The sequence below is a fragment of the Equus przewalskii genome, chromosome 3, assembly GCF_037783145.1.
Source record: "Equus przewalskii isolate Varuska chromosome 3, EquPr2, whole genome shotgun sequence".
Lineage (NCBI taxonomy): Eukaryota > Metazoa > Chordata > Mammalia > Perissodactyla > Equidae > Equus > Equus przewalskii.
The window spans coordinates 39,033,552-39,050,768 of record NC_091833.1 but is presented as its reverse complement, the minus strand read 5'-3'; the positions used below and the strand labels follow the sequence as shown (position 1 = coordinate 39,050,768).

The 17,217-nt window shown below is 36.1% G+C and overlaps 1 protein-coding gene across 15 annotated transcripts in view; it reads right to left on the bottom strand.

Annotated features, from left to right (window-relative positions):
• The window catches only part of EMCN (endomucin), a 121,546-nt gene that overhangs the window by 61,203 nt on the left and 43,126 nt on the right, over positions 1–17,217 (bottom strand). For 8 of the 15 annotated variants that reach the window (XM_070612588.1, XM_070612592.1, XM_070612586.1 and 5 more), the window contains exons 3-5: positions 15,129–15,203; positions 9,278–9,406; positions 5,584–5,691 (exon numbers count right to left, since the gene is read on the bottom strand). In XM_070612588.1, the coding sequence (XP_070468689.1) occupies positions 5,584–5,691; positions 9,278–9,406; positions 15,129–15,203 (312 nt within the window). The remainder of the gene's footprint in view (positions 1–5,583; positions 5,692–9,277; positions 9,407–15,128; positions 15,204–17,217) is intronic. The other 7 variants (XM_070612598.1, XM_008528758.2, XM_008528759.2 and 4 more) reach the window with 1 other exon arrangement.

Sequence of the window (17,217 nt, the reverse complement as noted above, 5' to 3'; positions counted from 1 at the left end):
GGAGTGCCTAATTTTTATTTTCAGAAGGGTGTGGTGCCTTAAAAAGCACAGGCTTAGGCGTAGGCCATTCTCAGGTTCAGTCAGTAGCGTTTTTAAAATGCCTACTTGGTTATTGTACAATTATTTATACCTTTTGTATAAAAGTAAAGTCCATATTAAACTGGGATAAATGATGCAAAAAGGAAAAATGTATGATAAACTATTTAATACATATAAATGTTAACTCCTACTTAATAATCTACTTATTACTTATAAATGTTATTTATTTCTGCCTAACAAAAGCCAGATTTTCCCTTCAGATTTCAAGTCTGCTATCGTATATGCTGTGGCAGCAGAAGCTGTGGCTTGGCAAAACCCTCACAGGTATTTTTATCCAAGTGCCCGCCTTTGTAGAATTACGTATCGGCACTTTGTCCATCGCTATTTGCCTTCTGCCTATAATGTTCTTCCACATTTTCTCCTTGGCCAAGTGAGAATTCACCAAAGAGAGAAAGAGCAATAGTCTCTCCTTCCAGTAGAACTAATCTCTTACAATTGGCACCACGCCTGCTTACAAATCTGGCTATAGGAACCTGGATGACTGGACTCAGGGAGAGTCACATTTTAAGCCAATAGCAGAAATAGGGAACTCAGGAAGAAGAGAAAATTTGTAGTTTTACAACAGAGTTTTGCACTCAATCCCTTTACAATTTCGATATTAGAGAGTGGGGACTCCTGTGATTGACATTTCCTTTGAATCCACCCCCTGCCGCCCCACCCACACCCCTGTGCCCAGAGGAGTAATCCTGCATATAGACAATGACGATGAATGGATGATGAATGTAGGTGCAGTAAAGGTAGATTCAGGACTTGGTCTGGAGTGGGTTAAATGGTGACCCTCCCCCATGAAAAGGTTATGTGCACCTGGAACTTGTGAATGTGACCTTATTGGTAAAAGGATCTTTGCAGTCATAATTAGTTAAGGATCTCAAGAGGAGATCATTCTAGACTAGGATGGGTCCTATATACAAGTGTCTTTATGAGAAGAGAAGACAGCATCAGAGGAGGTACAGAGGAGGTACATGTGAAGACAGAGGCAGGGATTAAAGTGATGCATCTACAAGCCATGGAACCAGAGGATGCTGGCCACTCCCAAAGGCTGGGAGGTGTGCCAGGCATGCAGATGCCCTCCAAAAGATTTTTAGTGACTAAATTAATTTATTGATTAATTCCAAATGGCCTCATTTCTTTAACTATAAAATCAGAACACTAAATTCATGAGGACTTCTACCATAAAAATTCTAGGATTCTAGAAATTTGTCTTCTGCAGGCAGAATAAAAGAGTAAAACAGGAGAAATACATACTACTTTGAGAGAATGGGAAACAATTAAAAAGAGATGTTTTGAGGACATGCTTCTTTTTTGATCTACATTCCACCTTTCTAGGGAGTAAAGCAATAAACTTCACTAACTGTCCTCTACTCTAAAGCCAGTCTGCACTTGAGATGACATGCCACAGTGGCATCTGAGGACCCAGTGCCTACATGTGTAAGGGGGGAATGAATCTTCAGTGTTCAACCGTCCCCTACCAGTAGATGGTTTTGTTCTCTTTCTGTCGCTCTGTGTTGGCTCCACTAAATCTGAATGTTGCCATGTGTGAGGGATGGAGATGGAGGGGAGCATTGCTCTGCTCACCAGGAATCTGGGCTGGCTCCTAGTTCCATCATGCACAAAGGGAAATGTGTGCAAGCTCATTCTATCAAGTGGGGACCATGCTAAACACCTTGGGTAACGAGAGAGATCTGGGGAGCGATGGCTGCCCAAGGAATGAGTTTTACAACAAAATATCTAAAGGACTTAGTATAGAACTGGTTAATCAATCTGCAAATGCAAAGGGAAGCAGTAAATACCCTTATTTCATTATCCTGCTTTCCAGGGTGTTTCATTTTTCAAGAAATGGCTTTGTGGGTGTATTTTTTTAAAACTACTTGGAAGAAAGCCACTTTAAACTGTATTTAGAAGCTAAATAAATACAATAGTCCCCAAAACTGAGAAGCAGAAGGCATTTTGCTGCATGAATCAAAGTAAAATTAAGTCTTAAGTGACTCATGGGGCTGACCACACACTTCTACATAAGTGCTAACTTTAATAAACCACGCTCCCTCAATCACATTTTCATCATCAGTCACTGAATGGGTGGGTGTTAGTGCAGAATACAAATTATTTGAGCTTAACCTTCAAGTGCTACACATTTTGCAGATGCATGTTTACTTTTATTCTTGTTTGTATTATTCAGGGCAATCACGTTATGTGATGGATGGGGTTTCAGTTGGCTAAAGGTACCTTTCAGACCTACTGTGCCTACAAAGTAGATTCTACTCATCAGAAGCCAAAAAATTACCAGAGTGAAATATTATTCATATGAAGGGGAAATGACTCTTCAAATTCCTCTATGTTGTGATCGTCTCATTAAATAAAATTATTAGTTTACAATTATTATATGAAATTTGACTCCTTCTATATAACCTTCTTTATGTTGCGCTTAAGATGATTAGAATAAAAATGGAGAAAATGAAAGTTCCTGATGTGTTTCTGGACAAGACTGGGTCTTGGACATCCACAGTTCCCGCCTGCCATCTCTTCCTACCTCAGAGGTCTCCCAAGAAGAGACTTGGAGACTATGAATCATTCGTAGCTGCTTCTTATTAAGGACTGTGGACATGCCAAAAGGCATCCATTACTTATAATGAACAGTATCTGAGAAGGCTGTTATGGCAGATCACTCACTTTCCTAGTCAGGATATTTTGACCAGAAGTACAGATTACTTCATATCATGGAAGCCAGGCTGTGGGAAGTGCTTTCTGTGAAGATACATGTGGACTGGAACTGGAAAGCTGTCACAAGTCAGGGGAGCTATAGTTCCTGCTCCTCTCTCTGTCTCTCATGAACAACTTAATCTTGTTCATGGGGTCTCTCATCTCCCCACATATTCTGTCCCTTCTTCTCTATCAACTCTACTTACTCTTACTATCTACTCCCTTATGCCGTAGGCATACACAGGGATCACCATGACTGTCTCAGACTCACTTTACTAAAATCTTGCTGCTTCAGTTCCCACAGCTAATCATTTTTTGTTTGTTTGTTTGAGTTTACTAGTTCAGATTACCCACAAAAGAAATTTAATTGGCCTTGTTCAACATTTTCTTTTCTTTTTTTCTTTCTTTCTTCTTTTTTTGGTGAGGAAGACTGTCCCTGAGCTAACATCCATGCCAATCTTCCTCTGTTCTTTGTATGTGGGATGGTGCCACAGCATGGCTTGATGAGTGGTGTGTAGGTCCATGCCCGGGATCTGAAACCACGAACCTCTGGCCACTGAAGCAGAGCACACAGACCCAACCACTACGCCACTGGGCCAGACCTTTTCCTTTGTTTTTAAATAAAGCTTTATAAGGAAATTCACACTAAATGTAGTCATTTTAAGTATACAACTCAAGAATTTTTAGTAAATCTATAGTTGTGCAACATCACTATAATCCAGTTTTGGAACATTTTCATCAACACAAAAAATTGCTTGAGGTTTTTGCAGTCAATCCCCAGTCCCACCTCCAGCTTTAGGCAAACACTTACCTGCTTTTTGTCCCTATAAAAATATCCATTCTGAATATTTCCTGTAAACAGAATCATAGAATATGTTGTGTTGTGTGAAAGGCTTCTTTCACTGAGCATGTGTTTCTGAGGTTTATAGTGCTACAGGATATATTAGTATTTTGCTCCTTTAAATTGAGCAGTATTCCATTGTATGGATATCTCATGTTTTGGAATATTCCAAACTCATTCCAAATGGAAAATCCAATGAGATATTCCATTTCATCAGTTCATGGACATTTTGGATTGTTTTCAGTGTGACTATTATGAATAATGCTACTATTAATATTCATTATGTCAATGACACCCTGTCTTTATTACTATAGCTTTAGAATAAGTTTTGAAAATGGGTTGTGTAAGTCCTCCAACTTTGTTCTTCTTTGTCAAAAGCATTTTGACTCTTCTATGTCCTTTCTACTTCCATATACATTTTAGGATCAGCATATAAATTTCTAAAAAGAATCTTGCTATGATTCTGATAAGGTTTGCATTGACTAGATTAATCAATTATTTATCAACATGGGAAGAACTGCCATCTTAAAATATTGAGTCTTTCAATCCATGAATATGTAACATCTCTTCATTTATTTAGGTATTTAATTTCTCATAGAAATGTTTTGTAGTCACTGTAAAAATCTTGCACTTCTATTGTTAAATTTATATTTTATTCTTTCTGATGCTATTGTGAAAGGCATTAATTTTCAAATTTTATTTTTGGATTGTCATTGCTAACATATAGAAATATGATTCATTTTTGTATATCTTGTAACCTGTAATATGAAATACTCTTTATTAGTTCTAGTAATTTTCTTAGGGATTCTTTGGATTTTCTACACAGATGGTGTAGTCTGCTAAGAAAAACTGTTTTACTTTTTCCCAATCTAGATAAATGGATATGTCTGCCTGTCCACCTATCTTGCCATCTAGCTACCATCTTATTGCACTATCTAAAACCTTTGGTTATAATTTTGAACAGAAATGGTAAAAATGGACATCTTTCCTGTGTTCCAAATCTTAAGAGAAAAGCATGAAGTGTTTCATTATTAAATATGATGTTTGCTGTATGCTTTTTTATAGATGTCTTTTATCAGTTTCAGGAAGTTACATTTTATTTCTAGTTCATTGAAAGTCTTATTTATGAGTGGATTTTAAATTTTGTTAAGTGCTCTCTCTGCATCTACTGATTCTACTAATATGGTGTATGACATTACTTGATTTTTATATGTTAAACCAAACTTGCATTCCTGGATAAATCCCATTTGTTCATGTTTTCTATCCCTTTTATATGTTTCTAAATTTGGTTTGCTAATATTTTCTTAAGGCTATTTGCATCTATGCTCATGAATGATATTGGTCTGCAGTTTTCTTTACTTGTTTTTTCTTTTCATTCTTTTCTAGCTTTTCTATCAGAATAATACTGGCCTCAGATAATTACCTGTGCAGTGTTGCCTCCTCCTCTACTTCCTGAAAGGGTTTGAGAAGAATTGATATTACTTCTTTTGAAAATATTTTATTGAATTCACAATTGAAGCCATCCTTCTTGGAGATTTCTTCATGGGATCATTTTACATTTCTAATGCAATGTCTTTGTTCTTGCTCTTTTCAGACTTCCTCTCTTCTTGAGTTAGTTTTGGAAATTTCTTTCTTTCTAAGAATTTTCCCATTTCATCAAAGTTGTCTAATTGGTTGGCCAAGCTCACCTTTTGTGCCAGGCAGCATCATAGGCTTAACCTTGAATTGATCTTCCTTGGTGCCCACCCATTTGTGCTATGAAGGGACAGAGTATCAGTGTACAAAGCAAAGCTGTCAAGTGATTGTCCCACTTGGTGGAGTCTAGGAGAGAATATAGGTGGGGCATGGTTCTTTGGTAGCTGCGGGTTGAAAAACATTCTGAGTCAAATTCTCTCCAACACGCTAGTTTCCCATACATACATTTCAGCACAAATTCTTATACTTACTCTTGTTGTGGGAACTTTGTAATGTTGAAACAGCATCAGAAACTGGAAGACTTGTAACTGTTGTATTTGTAGTGATGAACTCCCCCTTCGTGACACTGGTTGTGGCTTCTAATTATGTAAAAAGAATGCACAGCCATTAGGAATGTAACCAATCACTAGATAGTTTCATTACTATTAATAATAACATCAGTTACAACTTGAAGACTAGTTATTGAAAATCTTCTGATCAAGATTTAGAAATCCAGCATTTTGATGTCTACTTTTGTTGATCCACTTAATTACATTAAAGAAAATGGAAGGACAGCAGACTCTCCTATATGCCTGCTATAGGTTATTTCATTTGCTTATAACAGTAATCTTATAAATTAAGTAATAATTATGATCATAATTTTTATATATAAGACTCACAAGAGTTAAATAATTTCGCCACAGTCACAAAACTTTAACAGGAGAGAGCCAGGATCTGAATCCAAGCTTTTCTGATGGAAAAATTAGTCACTCAGCTACCCCAGAAAGGGAGTGGTAAAGAAGGGGTAGTAGTTGAAGATGATGCCATGGTTCCTATGCTGCCAGGGAAAGAATTTTCACGTAGGTGGAACAGTCAGCAGGCGCGGGATAACAGGAAGTACGTAGAATAAACTATTAATTATACTTAGTTCATTTTTTGAAAAAAAAAAACCCACGAAAATTAACAACAAAGGAAAGATAAGCTGAGCTTTCAAAAATAACATTGGAATATGACTAATTGAAACAATCCATATTTGCACAAATATTATAAAAACAAAATGATAAATGCCCTTCAGTTTTTTCAAAGTTCAGCATGGCAAACATTGAATTAGCAAAGAAAAGACAGGTAGGCCGGTTACTGCATGCTTAGTGTTAACTAGGTACCTTATTAGCTGGGGATGGGGACAAGTCAGTTTAATAGATTCCTATCACAAAGTAGGCTGGAAGCCTGAGTTGCTAGTGTCTTTCAGAAGCGCCAATCAGCTTCCATTCTATGGCAGCAAGCATCTATCATGTAATGCAAATTCTTAGTGAAGTTGAGAGATTCATGCTGGAGAAGTTGACAGTTTGCAAGAAGATCTCATAGATAGAAGTAAATATGTCTTCAGGCAAAAAAAACCCCTCAGGAATTGGTATGCAAAAAATATATAATACAGATTCAAATATAGGCTACAGCATTAACACCACATTTGAGAAGGAAAGAGTGGGAATGAACACAAACTTCAGAGGCATTTTGAAGTATTGAGAGGGAGTTACTTGAGGAAATAAAGAAATATCTTACTGTAGCAGGAAAGAAGAAATTGATGTTTGTGATAACATAGAAGTACGAAAGTTCACCTATGGTGCAGAATCTCAACACTCGAGGATGGAGGAATGTGTAGGGGTAAAGATTTTGCTTCTCACTGGAACTTCAAGAACATATGCTTGGAAAACATCAGAAAATCTTTAGAGAATTTTTCTGCTGAGCTAAAATTGGAAACCATGAAAGAGCTATCCTGATGGCCTAAAGATCCCTCAGTATAAAGTAGGCTCCAACAGTCTTGGTGATGGAAAAGAGAATATATGGCTAAGAAAGATGTGGGGAGCTTCCAGGTCAGAAAAATACAAAGAGAAGAGCAGAATAATGGAAACACTGGGGATACAATGCCTCAGATTTTGCTTAGAGAATTGCCTATTAATAATGTGAAATATACTTCACAAATGAGAGTAGAATTAGAGCCCGCAGTCAATTCAGGACAGATGGTCTACTACACAGTGTTAGTTAGGTAATGGAAGGAATCTTGAATGTTTTAAAGGTAATCAAAATATATTTAAATATACATGGTGGACCTAAAATGAATAGGATGAAAGATGCGAATACTAATGCTGCCACAGCCACAAATTTTCCAATTTCATTAGTATACTGAAATGTTTCAAATCTTAGTCTCAGGAGAGAAGAAAATGGGTGATGGACATTTATTAAGATATAAGAATCCTAGTCTTGTATTGACATCATGTTTGGAAAATTTTCCTGATTGCACTTTGGGTTCACACACAGTAGATTCTGGACTCCTGCCTGGAAGTGATTGACACCTCAAACAAAAATGAAACCAATCTTAAAGCCTCTCTTTAAACTTATATGATTTGCTCTTTTGGTTTTTCTGTCTGGCCATTTTCCCCCAGATAACACTATGTATCTGCTTTGGTCTAAAGCCACAAATTACACTGCAAGTCTAGGTAATAATATATGTATTAGGTTTGACACAAACAGTATTTTGCTTGAGAAATAATATTTAAATTGCAACATCAACTTGTGTTTTTGAAATTCATGTCCTTTTAAGTCTCAGAATTTTGGCATAGGTGGAATGAATGAAGGACAAAATATGAAGAAATTTTAAACCATATTTTACTTGGAATAGGGAGAATCTAACACAAGAGGTGCTGGAGAGAGCAGCATCCATACAGAGCGAAAGTGCAGAGAAGAGATCTTGACTCCAACCAAATCCTCGAGTGAGGCCCATTGGCTAGAATTGAGCAGAATGCATATGAGGCAGAGGGGCTGTTTTATAGTTGTCTTGGAATTATTAAAGTGAGAATCATTTTGAATATTTTGGGAGGAAGCAATAAATGTGGACATTAATTATATCAGGAATTTAAGGCATGTTTACAAAAGGTTGATTTGAGACAGAGGGCTTCTGGAGCTGAACTGTTCAAGGAAGGGGATTAAGCACATTTGTTCTTTTGGAATGAAATGATTTCAATTGCACTATGGCTTGATCTAACACACAGAGCAAAAGCTTCTGGTCTGGTCACTCTGTCTTCAGAAATAGACTATGGGGTAAGCGATTTTTTGACAAAGTTAGCATTTACTAAAACATAAGCTAAGAACACTGGCACTGTGGTATGTTATTCGGTTTTATGTTTAAAAAACACATTTGCATAGTCAAATTATTTGGAGCTGCATAGATTTTTTAAAAAGTCAAACGGATGTCTTTGTGTTAGGATTACTAAGATTTTAGAAAAATGTTACTGTGCTTTGTAAAACCCTAGGAGGGTGGTATTTTCTAAAGCAATTGCCCAAGGACCTCCATTCTCAGGGATCATTTTATGGACTTAAGATGCATAGAAATTCTTTACCCGTGACATACTCGGGGTAGTCTGGGACAAACAATTAAATTAAGTGACTTCTGGCATAATATTAAAGAGCTACTCATAGAAATATTGCGAGGAGCCTAAGTGTTTCTACAAATAGTCCTGGGGAGATGTGTCAGCAGTGGCAAAGACTGGAAAGAAAGTTCTTAAGGTTTTTTTCTTTGGGGGGGGGGTTGGTGTTTTGCTGAGAAAGATTCACCCTGAGGTAATATATGTTGCCAAGCTTCCTTTTCTTGCTTGAGGAAGATTTGCCCTGAGCTAACATCTGTGCCAATCCTCCTCTATCTTGTATATGGGTTGCCGCCACAGCATGGCCACCAACAAGTGGTGTACGTCCACCCCCGGGAACCATGCTTGGGCCACCAAAGTGGAGTGTAACAAACTTAACCACTAGGACGTGGGGCCAGCCTCTGGAAACTTGTTAAGGTTTTGCCCAGATTTTTCTGATCTCCTCCCAGGATGTAAAGAAGTTTAGATGCTAAGCCCAAGAGAAAAAAAAAGATGTGAAAGAGCACAGGCCAAACACTTGAACAATTCTAGGAGAACTTAAGACTACCTTTCCTCCAGTCTGTCACTCCCGAGGAAGAAGAACTCAGATAACGGAAGCAGGCTATAAGGAAGATCCAAATATTCTGAAGAGAACAAATGGTGGAGGTGGAGGAATGTAGGTACAGCAGGACTACAGCTTTCAGTGGGAGACAAGAAGAGGAGAGAGTTTTATTTCTATATGAATTCTATATTTCCTTTTTCCCCCATATTATTTAGATGGTTGATTAAGTTAGGAATTAAGGACCCCTTGGAACTGCATGTTTATCAATCCTCTCCCTCCTGCAAAACCAACCAGGACCTGGGTATAACCCCAGAGAAAATGAGCCAGAGCAGATTACCGAGCTCCCTGCTGCGTAGCCATGGTCAACAAGATGCGTAGGTGTCTGCAGACCTATCCACGAGCTAACTCAGTTTATCAAGGTAGGTTCATATAGGAATGTGCGACTGATCCCAGGCTAGGAATAAAGTTATACCTATATTTAGGGTGGCTGTTTGCATATATACTGCAGAAATCAAGTGGGTTGGGATAGTTTGGTGACCTCAGAGAGGCCTGTTAATTTGGAATTCTTTTTCAATCTCTCTGCTCTTTCTTAGAGACTTCATTAACAAACAGATGTTGACTTTCCACTTCCTTAGAATCTATTTAGCAGTGTTTTTTGGAGTCAGACCAAATATTGGTAGGGGCTTCTCCTTTATTGTCTCAGACCTACTTGCTCACAAGTTCTTAGGTATCAGTGCATAATTAGCAACAGTGCTCATTGGGATTTTAAAAGCTTCTGGACCATTTGAGCTCCCCTTTTGAAAACCAGAGTTCACAAGCACCAATCAAGTGGCTCCCAGGTCAGGCGGTGGGTGAAAAAGAATTGCTTTGTTTGTTTTCTTGTCATAGAATGTACACTGATGTTATATTTTACTGTGAATGGAATTTAAATCAACATGACAATACCATTGTTTCCGGAATTTTTAGCTCCTCTGCTGATACTCTAAGGGCTCAGTGGGGTGCCTCACAGACTAGGCTTCATGGTCAGAGAAACAGGTAGAAGTCCACTCTGTCCACACACACACCACCCCAACACTGCCTCAAGCTGAGCAGTTCAACTTCTATTGTTTGGTATATTGGTATTTCAGATTTCTCATGAGATTTTATAGGGAAATGTCTCTGCTGATTAATAATTGCTTAACTTAATAACGAGGGTCTCAAAATGGTAACCTTGCATATCCACACTAAAAGTAAGATGAAGAGTGTCAGAGTAGGCAGAAATAACAAGATCTACTGTTATTGTGAAATTCATATGCTGATAATGTTCCTACACTATACTCAAAAATGGCCTTTCCCCTGGACTTACTTTTACTCTTTTCTAAACACAATTCTAACAAGTTTGTTTTGTGTGTATGTGTTTTCCACTTAAAGGAGCAACTTAAAAGAAATAACCATCCATAGCAGACCAGCAATCTCACTAAAGGGATACTTTGAAAGCAGGGAAAGAACAAAGACATATACCAAAAATAGAAAAGAAATGCAAAAGTTACAGAACTTGGTGATCATTTTGTGCAGGAAGAAAAAAATGCCATATAAGTTTTGCTAATACTTGAAGGGCTCACTATTTAATAGCCAAATGTAATAATTGAGATTAAAATAATAACACAAATTCATTAAGAAATAGTTGATTATGAATTAGTTAAGTGGAGAGAAAAGTTTGAAGTTAAAGGACCAGGTTTCAAACTCTAAATTGTTATTACGAATTTTGTCCTTTTTTTGTTGTCATTTAATCTCTCTGAAACTCAGTTTCTCCATCTTTAAATAATAACATTTAAATAGTATTTTTAAAACAGTCTTTTAAACATGATAATAGATTACCTAAAATGAGAGCCAAATGCACTATTGTAAAAATAGTACTCAGAAGAAACTGCAAAGTACTTGCAAGTCATGCTTAGTATGCTCTGCCTAATAAGGCAAAGATATCTATGATACAGTTTAGAATAGTCTCCATACCATTTATTTTTTAAATGTAATTTAATTTAATTTTAAAATTGGATGCTTAAAGGGGTTAACTTTGTGATAGGTAGTAAATATACTGAAGAGGAAAAAATAATTTTTTAAAACATGATGGGAAGAAATTCATAAATATGTAGAAATTAAACAATATACTCCTAAATAATCAAGGGATCAAGGAATAAGTCACAAGAGATATTAGAAAACATTTTGAGATGAATGAACATGGAAACAAAACATACCAAAGTTTATGGGATGTAGCAAAAGCAGCACCTATATTAAAAAAGAAGAAAGATCTCAAATCAATATCTTACCACGCCAACTTAAGAATTTAGAAAAAGAAGAGTGAACTAAACCCAAAGCAAGCTGAAGGAAAGAAATAATAACGATTAGAGAGGAAAGAAATAAAATAGATAATAGAAAAGCAATAGAGAAATCAATAAAATAAAAAGTTAGTTCTTTGAAAAGATTAATAAAATTGACAAACCTTTAGTTAGACTGACAGAGAAAAAAAGAGGATGCAAATTACTAAAATCATGAATGAAAGAGGACATGTTACTACTATCCTTACAGAAATAAAAAGGGTCTAAGGAAATGCTGTGAACAATTGTATGCCAACAAATTAGATAACCTAGATGAAATGGACACATTCCTTGGAAATCACCAACTACCCAAACTGAGTCAAGAAGAAATAGAATATCTGAATAGACCTTCAATAAGCAAAGAGATTGAGTTAGTAATCAAAAACTTTCATAAAGAAAAGCCTGGGAGTAGATGGCTTCACTGGTAAATTCTACCAAACGTTTAAAGAATAATTACCATTAATTTCTTCACAAACTCTTCCAAAAATTCATAGAGAAGGGAACACTTCCCACTTCATCCTGTAAAGCTAGTATGAACCTGATACCAAAATCAGACAAAGATATCACAAGAAAACTACAAACTTATATCTCTTATGAATATAGACATAAAACTTCTTAACAAAATAATACAAACCAAATCCAGCAACATTAAAAAGCATTATACACCAAGATCAAGTGAGATTTACCCGAGGAATGCAAGGTTGGTTCAACATACAGAAATTAATGTCATACACCATATTAATAAAATAAGGGATAAAAATCACACAATAATCTCAATATATTGAGAAAAGGCATATGACAAAATCCAACACACTTGCATGATAAAAACCCTCAACAAACTAGTAACAGAAGAGGACTTCTTCAACCTGATAAAGATCATCTATGAAAAACCCACAATAGCATGATATTTAATGGTGAGAGACTGAAAGCATTCCACCATAATTAGGAACAAGACAAAGATGCTCCCTTTACCACTTCTATTCAGTATTGTACTGGAGGTTCTAGCCAGGGCAAATAGGCAAGAAAAATCAAATAAAAGGCATCCAGATTGGAAACAAAGAATTAAAACTATCTCTATTTGCAGATGAATCTTGTATAAAGAAAATCCTAAGAAACACACACACACACAACACAAATTAGAACCAACAAATGAGTTCAATAAGATGGCAGGATACTATATCAATATGTGAAAATAAACTATTTCTGTACAGTAGCAATGAACAATCCAAAAAAATTAAGAGAATTGTTCCATTTACAACAGCATGAAAATGAATAAATTAGAATGAATTGAATAAAAAAATCCAAGTCTTCTGCACTGAAAACTATAAACATTATCAAAGGAAATTAAAGCAGACCTAAATAAATACAAAGGGCATCCCGTATTCATGGATTAGAAGATTTAAGATTATTAAAATGGCAAGACTTCACAATTTAATCTGCAGATTGAATGCAAACCCTGTCACAATCCCAGATTACTTTTTACAGAAATTAGCAAGTTGATGCTAAATTTTCATTTGGAAATTCAAGTCACCCAGAATAGCCAAAACAATCTTGAAAAAGAAGAAAATAACTGGAGGACTCACATTTCCTGATTTTAAAACTTCATGCGAAGCTACAGTGATCAAGAGTGTATGATTTTGGCATATGGATAGACATATACAGAAATGGAGTATATTTGAGTCCAGAAAAAAACCTGTACATTTATGACCAACTGATTTTCATCAAGAGTGCCAAGACAATTCAAATGGGGAAAGAAAAAATAGTCTTTTCAACAAATAGTATTAGGACTACTGGATAACATCATGCAAAAAAACGAAGCTGAATGTCTATCCAACACCCTATATAAAAATCAAAGACAAATGTAAAAGCTAAAACTATAAAATTTTTAGAAGAAAACATTGGTGTAAATCTTTGTGACCCTGAGTTGAGCAACAGTTTCTTAGATTTGACCCCACTGCACAAGGGACTGAATGAAACCAGAATACGTCACTTCACAATATGCCTCTTCCATATAAAAATCATTTTAAGTTGAAGGCAATTCAGAAGAAGCAAATGCAGAAAAAGCTCTGCCTAAAGGCAGGATATAATAAATTCTCCTTTTACTGGAGACAGACTCTTATGAGCCAGAGAAGACACCAGAGGAATGTGCACGAAAACTTTATTTCACTAGTTTCTTTCCATATATTTACCTTCCCTCAGTTTGCTGCCCTTGGAAGCCTAAACTGCTTTCCTTTGTCCTGTCATTTCTCTACATATTTATCGTTCTTTGTCAATGCTATATAAGCCGAAATTCTAAGCCACCATTTTGAGTCACTCTTTGTTTAGGTGTCTCACGTGAGGCACATGTTAATAAACTGTGTGCTTTTCTCTTGTTAATGTCTTTTTGTTAAAAAGTCCCAGCTGAAAACCTAAGATGGGGACAAGTAAAGTTTTGCCACCTCTACATGACAATAGAAAATATAGGTACATTTTGCTTCATCAAAATTAGAGATTTTAGTGCTTCAAAGGATACCATCAAGAAAATGAAAAGACAACCTAAAGAATGGTAGAAAATATTTGCAAATTATCTATTTGATAAAGATCTAGCTTCCAAAATATTAAAAAATCCTCTTAGAGCTCAACAATAAAAAGACAAATAGCCCAATTTTTAAAAAATGAATAGACATTTCTCCAAAGAAGATATACAAATGGCCGAAAAGCACATGAACAGATGCTCAACATCGTTGGTCATTAGGGAAATGTAACTCAAAACCAGAGTCAGCCACCATTTCACACCCACTAGAATGGCTATGACAAAACAGACAGACAACAATAAGTATTGGCTAGAAATTGGAGAATTGATACCTTCATGCATTTTTGGTGGGAATGTAGTATAATGCAGCTGCTTTGGAAATCAGTTCCTCAAAAAGTTAAACATAGAGTCACCATGTGACTCAGCAATTCCACTGGAAGATATACGTCCAAGCGAAATGAAAACACTTGATCACACAAAAACGTGAACACCAACATTCATAGCAGCATTCTTCATAATCGCCAAAAGTACAAACCACCCAAATGTCCATCAACTAATAAATGATAAACAAAATGTAGTATATCCGTACAATTAAATATTAATTTTCATAAAAAAGATTGAACTATAGATGCATGCTTTAGTATGAATGAACCTAAGAACATTATGCTAAGTGAAAGAAGCCAGACACAAAAGATCATATATCTTACAATTCCATTTATATGAAATGTCTAGAATAGGCAAATCTATAGAGACAGAAAGTAGATCAGTGGTTGCCAGTGGCTGGGGTCGTAGCGGGTGGGGAGCCATTGGTACTAGACACTGGTTTCTTTTGGGGGTGACGAAAATGTTCTGGAATGAGATAGTGGTGATGGTTCACAATCTTGTGAATATACTAAAAACTACTGCATTGTATACTTTAAAATGGTGGCTATTATGGTATGTGAATTATATATATAAAAGAAAAATGGTGGCAAAACAAATCATTACTCACCTTCACCGCTAACTGTTGTGTTTAATGAAGAAACCGTTGGTGGAGATGTTTTAAAGGATTCTGGGCTAGGTGTTCCTAGTTTGATAAAATAGATGACATTATTATTAATCACAATATCATCTCACCTGTCAAGGAATCAACAAAAGTAAGTCACATCTGGAGGTGGGCTGAAATCCCTCTACGAATGTGCTGGGTGAGCCTCAGTCTATCTTTAAATTTTCCATTTTCCAGGACACACACACACACACACACACACACACACACATTTTTGTATGATAGGCCCAAAAAGCAAATTTTCATTACAGACTGTTACCTGGGTATCTTTAAACATGCAAAAAAACTATTGTAAAAATCAGTGAAAATCACTTTGTTTTTACCAGTGGGGAAAATGTCCCGATTAATAGGACCTAGGAGTAGCATGCCTTTTTTTTCAGAATTATATTTCATTTTGCTGATTTAGTTATGACAATGAAACTTCCAAATAAACAAAAATCATAAAGGAATTTGCAAACCCTATAATTATTTAATTTGTTAGTTTGTGAAACAGTCATTGACTTTCCACTCTGTCCAAGTCTTTCTCCTAGACTCTTGAGAGCAGTATCCAACTCTTAGTCATATTTTTAATCCAAATAGTATCAAGAACAATTCCTGGCACACAGTAGGCATTTAGTAAATGCTATTTCAGATGAGATGGCACTCACACAGGACATGGGGACCAGCAAAGGGACAAAGACCTGCTTCAAGTAGTGAACACAACTCTGCACAGTTTACCTAATGTTTTAAAACTCTAGTGCAGAGGAGAGTTTCCAGGGCTCACCTGCTGGAGCTGTCCAGCAGAAGAGACTAAGGAACCCAGGAGGGAGGACCTTTGGAGGATCACGAAGGATAAGCACCTCCAGGCAGGTGGCGAAAGTTTTGTGTACTGCTCAGTCCTCTGTCTTTCCTGCCTTCTAGGGCATCTAGGTTATTATAGCAGTGGGAAATGGCTGTGATAGGCAGAGTCTGTGAATTATAATGCAGACAGCAATGAAGCACTTAAGACTTTCTAAGTCTACACTCATATGTGGTTATATTTTAAAAGAAGAAATCTACAAATTAAGCTTTATTCTTAGAAGCTAGATTTGAGATTTTGCATTGCCCACTTACATGATGCCAACATCTTAAGGTGAAGATGTAAAGATATAGGTAAAGTGTCCCCTCCAGCCAGATAGGGCACCTATGTTTTCACTTCCTCACTCCTCTGTGGTTCTTGGCACCAGTAATAGGCAAACTGAATTTTGAGAGTCACCTTCCCATTATGTTTCACTGGCATATGTCTTATATATTGCTTGAAAATTCAAGACATAGAGATGATTACAGGAAATAATTAGGATACATATATTGTAATAATGAATATAAATAGAAAAAGTGTCAAATGTGTGCAGTCTTTGGGGTTCTGAAGCCCTTGACCCTGTTCTTCTACACCTGTTCTGACCTCACGTTTGAGAGGGGGAAAGGATGTAACAAAGCTGAGCTTTGCCTGAGTATTCAGCCTAGATCTTCCACTTGACTTCAGTCTCAACTTTGGTCTTCGGAAAAATGGAGAGCTAAATGGCTGTGCATTGCTGGTGCTCCTGAACTTGTGTGTGACCAGTGATTGTGTGATCTTACTGAGGATTATTGTATCTAATCAGCGTAACAGTATCTATAACATAAACAGGACACAACTTATTTTGGATTTATTGTTTATGTATGATATTCACTTTCAAACATGGGTAAGCATTCTACATATAACCTATAGTGAAATTCTTCTTATGTGCTAAATAGGTTAAAATTCCGAAGTATAATTGCATGCTTATTGTAAGAATAAAATATTGTAATAACTAATGATGATTGTGATTTCTGTTAATTTTATGTACAAAACAATGATTAGATACTTTAAAGTAGTTAATACAAGAAATAGACTGAATTTAATATGAATAGTAAGAGAATACTATAGCTATATGTCTGTAAGAAATTATATCATGAGTCAAAAAATAAAAGATTAAATTATTAAAATATCATAATTATACTCTCTGTAGAATTGTTTAGTGAACTAGCATTTATAATG